This window comes from Ricinus communis, chromosome 6 (genome assembly GCF_019578655.1).
Source record: "Ricinus communis isolate WT05 ecotype wild-type chromosome 6, ASM1957865v1, whole genome shotgun sequence".
NCBI lineage: Eukaryota > Viridiplantae > Streptophyta > Magnoliopsida > Malpighiales > Euphorbiaceae > Ricinus > Ricinus communis.
Window position 1 is genome coordinate 26103235 of NC_063261.1, and position 10065 is coordinate 26113299.

At 33.2% G+C, this 10065-nt stretch overlaps 1 protein-coding gene across 4 annotated transcripts; it reads right to left on the minus strand.

The window, feature by feature from the left end:
• Nucleotides 1–1317: 1317 nt before the first annotated feature.
• On the minus strand, nucleotides 1318–9771 carry LOC8260104 (aminodeoxychorismate synthase, chloroplastic). Of its 4 annotated transcripts, XR_007216403.1 has the most exons (15): nucleotides 9480–9771; nucleotides 9023–9375; nucleotides 8781–8912; nucleotides 8406–8473; nucleotides 8204–8268; nucleotides 7866–7932; nucleotides 6942–7226; nucleotides 6732–6858; nucleotides 5931–6238; nucleotides 4871–4950; nucleotides 4613–4715; nucleotides 3732–3814; nucleotides 2448–3065; nucleotides 2234–2348; nucleotides 1985–2124 (listed from the first exon to the last, which is right to left on the minus strand). XR_007216403.1 is itself a non-coding variant. In XM_015725627.3 (14 exons), exons 2-14 carry the CDS (start codon nucleotides 9348–9350, stop codon nucleotides 1644–1646), a joined length of 2745 nt encoding a protein of 914 aa, XP_015581113.1. In that variant the 5' UTR covers nucleotides 9351–9375; nucleotides 9480–9768; the 3' UTR covers nucleotides 1318–1643. The 4 variants fall into 4 exon arrangements, 3 of the variants coding, with proteins under 3 accessions (XP_015581113.1, XP_002529570.1, XP_048231809.1); XM_015725627.3 differs by lacking the exon at nucleotides 2234–2348 and having other exon boundaries at nucleotides 1318–2124; nucleotides 9480–9768; XM_048375852.1 differs by lacking the exon at nucleotides 1985–2124 and having other exon boundaries at nucleotides 2131–2348; nucleotides 9480–9770.
• Between the last annotated feature and the right edge of the window lie 294 nt (nucleotides 9772–10065).

Consider the following 10065-nt stretch of genomic DNA (forward strand, 5'->3'; position numbering starts at 1 on the left):
GGAAGTCAGTAGCCACCTACCCTCTTTTCTATTTCTTTTTTATATAATTTTTTTTCATTAGCAGTAACATTAAATTATGAGCAAAATTAAACAAAAATATTATAAATTAATATTTATATTAAAATAAATTTTATGATTTAAAGAGTTATAGAATTATTGTACATGCATTTGTGTGTTTTCTCTTTAAATTTTATGATTTAATTTTAAAGAGTTATAGAATTATAGGATAAATCTCACAGTTATAATAAAAATTATAATTTAAATAACCATATATTATATAAATTAATTAACAAATTATATGGCTATTTTTATTTAATATTTTCTAGATTCAATAATATGCAAATATTTCCTCTGTCTAATTTTAATAGATTATTTTTATTTTTTTGATCCGTTTAAAATTATAATTTACTTTTCACTTTTAATTGTTAGTTGAATGATTAAATATTTAAAATACATTTCATTAGTTAATATAAAATATCAATACTTATAATTTATTTGTACTATTTTAACTTTTAAATTATATATTATTAAACGAACTTTTTTAAGTTTTAATACAAAAACTCTTTTTATTTGAATCTCAAAAATTATAAATAAATTGGTAATTAATTTTTAAATTACTATGAGTTGCATTCAAATATCTATAGAAAATATTTAATAAAACAATGGTTAAAAATAATTATATTAATTGAAAAAACTAAATTTCTTAATTTTTATATAAATTAAAAGGGTTTTATCAAAGTTGGAATGAGAAAGTATATATTCTTTTAGTATAATCATAAAATATAGTATCCATATTTTGTCACCTACCACGAACAACTACCATGTAAACTTTTTATTTCTGATTTGAATTCACAAATTACTCCTGTAACCCATTACAATCCAAGTTACCAAATTGTTTTATTTGGATTTTTTTTATATAAAATTTCGTTTATGCAGTGTCCCCATGATGTAGAAATGCACAAATTTGTGTAATTTTACTCTTAGATTTCATTTTACCTGCCTTGGCAAATGAATACATACACTAATTAGCCAATCATATTCCTGAAAAACACCCACATGACCCACTTATTGCAAGTGCAGGACATCCTTCCTGTCACTTCTTTTCTCATCAAAATACATTTTTCAGTTTAAAAGGTTGGACAAGAAAGGAAAGATTATAGAACCAGCATAAAAAATTTCTTTTGTTACTTATTTTTCTTGCCTTTTTCCTTCTTTGCATTGACCAAGGCAGACAATGATTCTATTTGATGGAAGCTATAGTATAACTTGAACATGTAAATCATTTCAACATGACTTGCCAAGAGTTATAAAAAGAGAGAAAAGAAAAGAACTGTATATATGTTTGTATTGGTAACCAATAGAAAACAAATCAAAATCAAGGCACTGGGCCATGACTTGCCAATGATCGACACAACAAGAAGAAAAAAGAAAAAAAAAAAAAGAAAGAAAAAGAAAATGCTTGTAATCTCTGACAGAATGAATCTGTGGTCTCAGGAAAAAATGTTCAGAAGAAAAAAAAACAGAGGCTATATTTCCTCGCTTATCTTGAGGATTTAGTATGCTTTGGTGTGAGATAATAAGACGCTGGAAAAAAGGAACAAGAATACAACCATCTATACTATTCTAAAATGATGATTCTAATCCTAATGAAATTCTATCACTGCCTTTGCTGGTGCGCGCGATTTCAATAACATTTCGTCGTACTCATCTTCAGGAGTTGATAGAGCAACAACAGCCCCTCCTGCTCCTATAGAAGCTTCACCTTCATGTATTACAACTGTTCTTATCACAATATTCAGATCAAATGTCTGATTATATGAAAAAAATCCAATGGAACCCGAGTAGATCCCACGGGAACAACTTTCAAGAGAATCGAGAAGTTCCATAGACCTTAACTTGGGAGCACCTGTCATTGAACCACCAGGAAATGCAGCCCTCACACAGTCAACTGCAGTTAAATTTGACCTCTTTATTCCTCGAATTGTACTCACCATGGTATGCACAGTTGCATATGTTTCCACATCCATAAGATTTGGCACATGAACAGAGCCAGGTATGCAGACACGGCCAAGATCATTCCTCAGGAGATCAACAATCATCAGATTTTCAGCTTGATCCTTCTCACTGCCACAGAAAAAGAGAGTCGTCGGTCCGTTGCTAGGTGGATTCAGCAACTCTTGTACTCAAAACACATTGTCTAATTGAATGAGATCTTTGTCTCGATATAACTTACATGAGACCAAAATTTCTAAGATGGGATATCCATGGTGTTAGCACACATTTAGTAGTTGTATTAGTGAGTATGCCAAAGCACAAGATAGTCAGCAGTTTTGGCAACCAGCCATATTCTAAAAACATGAAGCAAGAGGTTGAGGTTTATGATGGGCATTTTACTCTAAGCTTAGAGAGAGAGAGAGAGAGAGAGAGAGAGAAGAGATTAATATTACCTGTGCTGCAACTGCAATTTAAGTTGTTCATCTTTTTCTGGTGTTGAGCCACGAGCTATAGTACCCTTAATGGGCTTTGCTTCCAGAATACCATCTCTATCTAACCGTAGGAACCTCTCAGGGGAAGAACAACAGATGCATAATTTGTCACTTGAAAAATTAAGCCAAGCAGCATATGGTGCTGGATTTTTCTCTCTAAGGTGAAGATAAAGTCCGAGAGAGTCGATATCTCCAACCCTTTTTCTCATCTGAGTAGTTAGACACAACTCATAGCTTTCTCCATCTTTAATATATCCCAGACACTTGTTCACATTACTAATATACTGCTCTCTAGATGTTTCAGCAAGAAAGCCTGCATTGCTCGAGGAAAATGATGCAGATTGTGAAGTCTGCTGCCCTAATTTTCTTGCAGCAGAAGCTTCCAAATGTAAGAGCTTCTGTTCAACATCATCCAACCACTGGGTATTGGTTGCACATCCTTCTTGTAAAGACATTATATAAATATCATCATAACAATGATCGATGACTAGAAAATTATCAGCAAAGAAAAAGCAAGCATCCGGAGTCGTGGACTTGTGGCAGTTGGATAACATGCCACATTCAACTTTTAGGTTATACCTGAATTTAAGAAAAAAAAAGTTAAGAACTAATATCAGACTATGTGGGAGTGTTTGAAACATAATGTACGGCGTAAAAATCAACTCACATGAGAAGATATTTAAATTTTAGTTGGATTGAAATTGGTCCATCTGTTTTCCCTTTTCCATGCAAGTTCTTTGGAATGGTGAAAAAGGATCAGAACTTTTTTTCTTACTAGGCAGATGTATATCTTTTTTTAACTAGAAAATAATTTCTTCTAATTCTCTTTTTGCCACTAAACAAATCAATTATGTTACTTACGTAAAACAGCCTGTTAAAGATGTACATTAACATTGTGCAATCATCAAATGCTATCAGAGTAATATTTCCAGAATAGGTCTTAGTCAGCCATCAGAGAGAAGAGAACATATCCGCATAACATAAGAAACTAGCAAGTTAAAGAACAATAAATCCCTATACAGGTCAAATGTCAATAAGACACTCGAAGAAATATGTGACCATGAAAAAATGTGCAAGGCAAGCATGGAAGGACATATTAAGAAAGCACAATCCATTGTCAGAATAGTCAGAATAGCATAACTATGATATTAAACCATCTTTGACATATTCTGGATTCCAATAAAATAAAATGAATCCATGACATCAATCAGACAAGATTGAAGACATACATTGGAATAAACTTACCCAATATAACCAATATATCCACCATAAAAGTCAAATGGCAGTCCCTCAAAATCCTTTTCATCGTAATGAAATGACTGGAGTTCCTACAAACAATTAATAGAATAAAATGAAACTGGATCCAATCAGCACATTAAGAGAATGGAGTATTTTCTGTTTGTCACCACAAGCACAGGAAAAAGCACACATCATATGCGTCGATAATCCTCCACATATACATGCTTTATTCTTAAATCTACAGTTTTGATGGAGACGTATATCCTAAGGGCATACAGATTTAAAAATTGTTATGACTGGGTGGTTCATCTTTCCATCCGTACACAACCAGCCAAATGCCCTTTGCCACCCCAGCCGCACCAAGACACCCACACCCTCTCATAAAAGGAGAGAGAGAGAGAGAGAGAGAGAGAGAGAGAAGAAAAAGGAACTAAATGATTGGTAATGCAGCATGGAAAATAAAGTAAACAGAATTCATGAACTTCAGCTGGGAAAGCATCACCAAGTAACATACTTTTTATTGGTCATAAGAAAACACTACCCAAGTGGTTGACTAGACGAATAAAATCATACAGAACTAGGAAAGATAAACAGGATTAGAATCAGATAACTAGGGTAGGTGTACAAGGTACTCACAGCTTCCAGCTAGTTGATTTTCATTGTCATCTTCTAATTTAAATAAAACAAGGAAAATACAGTTCTTTTTCTTTTTGGTAGTACAACTTGCTATACAATGGTATAATTTGTGAGAATGATGCTACTCTTGCCTCATATAGCTAAAAGTATAAATCTCTTTTGTAGATCATATTAACATTGTCAACATGAGATGCTCACCCAAGAAATGAGAACAGCATACAATAACCTTTAAAGAACTCCACAACCATTACCTGGTTCAAAAAATCAAGAAAACCTTTTTCCAAATACACGCTTCTGATAGAGCCTTGGGCATCTTCAATCGATAAATAACCTCCACCTTTAAAATCCATGTCACTGAAAATTGAAACATATTCATTATACTTGACAATAAAGGTATAAAACAAAAGCAGAATATTATTCCCAACAGTTGAGGGCACAGATGAAAAAAGTTTAAGAATGACAAAAGAGGGTTTTGAAGAAAAGTTAAAATGAGAAAAGTTTAAACAAACCTTTGATGAGACAATCTAAAAGTCATTTTCTGCCAAAGTGATCCACCTTTATTCCCCATGAATGAGAAGCGTGCCCTTTTCTAAGCATAAAATTGATAACATCAAAATTCTTGAGTGGAGAATTAAAATAACAATATAAGATTGAAGTGAAAAAGATAACTCAAAAACAATTTTAAAACAAATTTAATAAGACCACTAAATTTGGTGATCAAACTGTAGAAAACCACAAAATATGTACACTTAAGCCCTACCCATTTCAAAACCTAAAAAATAGATCCATCTGCACTTAATCTAAAGCTTCCTGTTTCTAAACCATGCATAATTTTTCATAATGTCTTCTGTCTGTCACATTGGAAAACTTTATACTCTCTTCTTCGGTCTCTCTTCAATTCCTTTAATTGACTTTCTATAGCCTTTCGATCAGACATCAGCAAACTACACACAAACTTCATTTGCACTGGGCACTTCTATATCTATGCCAATACCTACATTATAATTTCGTGCACACAGTGAATATTATATATATGGACACCCTAATTTACACATGCATAAAATTTAAAATATAAAGGCCGAACTCAATAGTACACTTCCACCAATTACGGCATTTCTCCATATGCTCCACAAGTTATCTTTGTATGACTCCATAATTAAATTCTTCTGAGATGCTGAAACCTTGGTGTCGAATTATAAGACCCAAATGTTTAAAAGAAGTTAATCAAAAAGAAAACAAACCATCCAATCAAATTCTAGTATCCTCCATCCATCATCTACCTAGTTTGATTTCAAATATATTAATTCCAGAAAGAAAAGGTAGCAAGAGATGACAGACAACTTTCAATTATTTAAAACAATATATATAAACCAAAGAATTAGGCACCACTAAACACACTCCACTAGTTATTAACTCACTAGTAAAGAAGCCATGCTTTTCAGGCACCAGCTCGTTCTAGAAACGCGCATCAGCAAAACTTAAAAACTCCAGTTTAGCAGATAGAAAAAGTCAAGAACACTGAGCATTGAAATTTAAAGTTGATAGATGATTGAGCAGTAAGAGAAAAACCTTTTCCACTGAGGAACTATCCAACCAAAATGTATTTTCAGCTTTATTAGCGCCAAAAAGTCTGCAAAATATATTTCTGGCCCCACCAACTTGTGCAGCCAATTTGTCAAACTTTCTCCATTTCAACTTTATGTGCTTTACACCAACACTTGATTCTGGAAAATTCAATAAGCTGGAGACGTCTATATTACCCAATAATTGCCTCCTTCTTGAAGTTTCTCTAGATGGTAGTACATCTTCATTGGATCCCAATACTCCACGTCTAGGAACTCCAAACAGTTCACTAGCATCAGGCACCTGCAGGCATGCTAAAGAAATTTTACTGCTCAGAGGAAAAATAAAAGGTTCTTTATACACATGTCCAAAAATAAATGGTATCTGGAAATGAGGCATAGGCATAGCAAAGTAATGCCAAATAGGTTTGAAAGGGAGTGCTAAAGACAGAGAATGGGTTGAACCAGTTGATCAATGCATATATAGGATGTACATGATCATGCTGCTATGTTCAGTATATTGTTTGTAGCATTATGCCTCTCACATATGTTAGACAACAATGAAATAGTAATATTTTCCCAAAATTGCATCAAGTAATCCCATGTTTTCTCATAAATGGATATGCTAACAGGAGTATGACAGCTAAAATGAACAGACATATTTGAGTTGGTGCATAAAATAAATAAAATGTTCAAAAAGTAAATATGCAGGTGCAGATGCATGCATAGAAATATAATAAAGGAGTGACCAAGAACAAGTTGACCGAAAAAAAAGTGTCTAAATTGACTTGAAGAGCTTTTAGTTTACCAGTATAAAAGGAATTTCTTTCATTCACAAATGTTGACCTCAGCTTCCGCCAATAATCCCGAGTCATCTCTCTAAAATTCTCAAATATTTGCCTCCCATGACAGGTTGCTATACTTTCAGGATGAAACTGGAGGTGAAGGGAATCAAGAATGTAACACACAGAAAAATAATCAGGGTAACTAACTACAACACAATGATAGTGAGACAAACCTGTAAACCATAGTGAGGCCTTGCAGAATGCATAATACCCATAAGAATTTTTTTGCTTTGCACTTCTGAGTAATTAAAAGACCAAGAAGTTCCATTATTTAGTTCTGATGAAAAAATATCAGAGGAAATACTTGGCCTAATCTGACTCTCATAAGCATGAGGGATAAGATCAGAATTCTGGGACTCAAGGAAAGAACGTGTGCCAACAGAAGTTGTCCATGCAATTGGTACAAGTTCTTTTGGAAGTGAATCAGCATCTATAACAAGAGAATGGTAGCGAACCACCTGTAATATTCAGAGTGTAAATAGTACTTAGTTGTAATGCTAGCAAGCCCCACTTCAATCCCAATAAATGCCACATATGCTACAAACCCAGTTTAACAATTCTAAGACACTAGCTCTAACCTCATAATAATTAAAATTGCCAATTTTGGAAAAGGATGACAACACCATAATATAGGAAGCATGCAAGCACAATTTTCTTACGTACTTCAGTTTGACAAAAGAAATCTTGCAATCTAGATTCAAGTAATTCGACCTCCTGAACCTCAGAAGTTTATTCTAATTATCAATTCAAGTTTCCTTGCTGTGTCTTCTTCCAATGAATTTATAAGAAGAAAAAAATGCAGTGCTCTTCTTAATAGAAATCAGCCTTTTAACTGTCTCATGGTGATAAAACATTTTACTTTTTACTGGATATTTTATCATCCAGAGAATGGAAAAGCAAGTTTTGAGAAAAAAGAAAAAGAAGAAAACAACACAAATGAACAATCTACATCTTCTTGGGGGAATAAAAAGGTATCACAACAATGAAATTATAATACAGAGAACATAGTTCCAACTATTACAAAGACTTCCTATGGAAAGCGAAACATTATACAGCAACCCAAAATACAATCCTTACTCTTAAGTAGACAGACTGACCTTGAAACCAGATTCTCTGCCGGAAGGTATATTGTGGAAAAGCCTGCACCCATGATGCTCAATTTCACTGTACGACAAGCCATAATGTTAATAAAATGGCTTAAATGTTTAGAAAGCCATAAAATTATTAATACAAATAACTAATTATTGCAAATTAAAGGCCATGCTATAGTCTCTACCACGAATGATGAGTAATAGACCAAGACAACACCATTCAAAAAGGTAGATTCAATTCATAATATATCAAACCCCTAACAGACATCCAAGAAAGAGATAAGAAAATAAATGACCAGTAGACAGCAGAGCCACAAGACAGCCTTCAAAAATTATTCCCCTACCTCGTGCGTCCATGAACTGGTTCAGATGCATGGACAATTTGAGCACCATGTACATAACCCAAAGCCTGTCATATTCAAATCCATATTCAAATCAACAGCAATTGCAGCTAAATATTTATCCATTACAATTACAAAGCAAAGAGTAACAAAAGGACAAATAGTCAATTTGAGTGTAAGCAGCAAAATTACATAATAGCAGTACCTGGTGTCCAAGGCAAACACCTAAGATAGGAATATCCCTGCACTCAAGCAGCAACCGAAGACAAATTCCTGTAAGATTCAGATGGACTCTGAAATGGAATCAAATAAACTTCAACGAAATTAAGAACCAAAAAAAATACGTCAACACAAATAACCACCACTCCTAATAACAGTTCAATTAAAATTTTCTGCACTGCGGTTTTCAGTCTTTGTAAGATCTCAAAGTAGAATTCAGGAACACGTGACCATCTATCAATTGCAATTTTAATTCAGTTTACAGACATGTGAAAGAGAATTGCATGGCATAATCGAGCATATCCTCTGCAAACTTGAAGAGACGAAAAGGATGAGAAAACAACTGAATTCTGAATCATACCTATATCAGCTGCACAAGTTGGAGAACCAGGGCCAGGTGATATAACAATATTATCAAATGCTTTTTCTTCATACAAGTAGTGGCACACTTCCTCCCATGTCCATTCATCATTCTTCACCACCACAGGAGGCACTAAATGCATCCATTAACAAAAACAAATAAAAAGAAATAAAATCAAATTCATTACCAATAACAACAAAAATTACACAAAGAAACAAAAGAGAGAGTGAATAAAAAAATACCTCCATTAACAACAGAGAGCTCTTGGTAAATATTATATGTATAACTATCATAGTTATCAATCAACAATGTCCTGAAAAATTCCAACTTCCTGCTAGGCTCCTCCAACTTTTTCTTTCCCATAAAAGAACCCTCTAAATGTCCAGGCATTAAATGGCAAGAAACAGCCATCTTTCTTTTACTACCATTATTACAAGAATTATAAGATTCTTGAACATAGTCATTATTGGCAACAAAACCAACTCCAACAAATGATTTACCACTATTACACCTAAGACCCTGAACAGAAAGATTTGCAAGATCCAAAGAAGAACATAAAGCAAGTTTCATCTTTCAGAACTGTTTATTATCTTTTCTGCAAGAAAACATAAAAGATTCTGCTGTCAGGAATGGCCCAGATCCAAGAAACCAAATACAAGACAGATCTTGCAAGCGCAAACATAAAGATTAAAAACATACCAATAAAGAAAGACCTTAGAACATGTGGAGGAAAAAAGGTGGAAAAAGAAAAAAGTGTGCGGTGGAACTAAAAGGAATGAGAGGGAAATGTTTGGTGTGATGGTGGCGGGACCAACTTGGAAGGGATTAGATTCTGTTTGAACCGTCAAATTGGAGAATCCTTTGTTCATTGAATGGTGAGGGACTCGGTTCTTTTATTCTTGGCTGCCTTCGCAAACTGTAATATGAATGAATGAATGAATCATCATATCCACCCATCGTGGGTTTTGTGTTCTTTTTTATTTCCCAAGGGTCTTTTATGGACTCTTCTGTCTTCTTTTCCATTGGAATATCTTATATCTGATAGTTTAATAAATTAAAATATAAATTTTTTTAAAAATAAATTATTTCCTTATAATATAATTATTGATTCTTTATTGTTGTTAATTATTAATAAATATTTTATATTTTATATAATATTGTTGTAAGTTAAAAGTAATGTTGACCAAATTATTTTCTTATCATTTGAGAACAAAATAAACTCAATTATAGTAAGAGTATAGTGTTTTCACTTGTTAAGTACTTGTTAGATTAAGAACCAGTTATT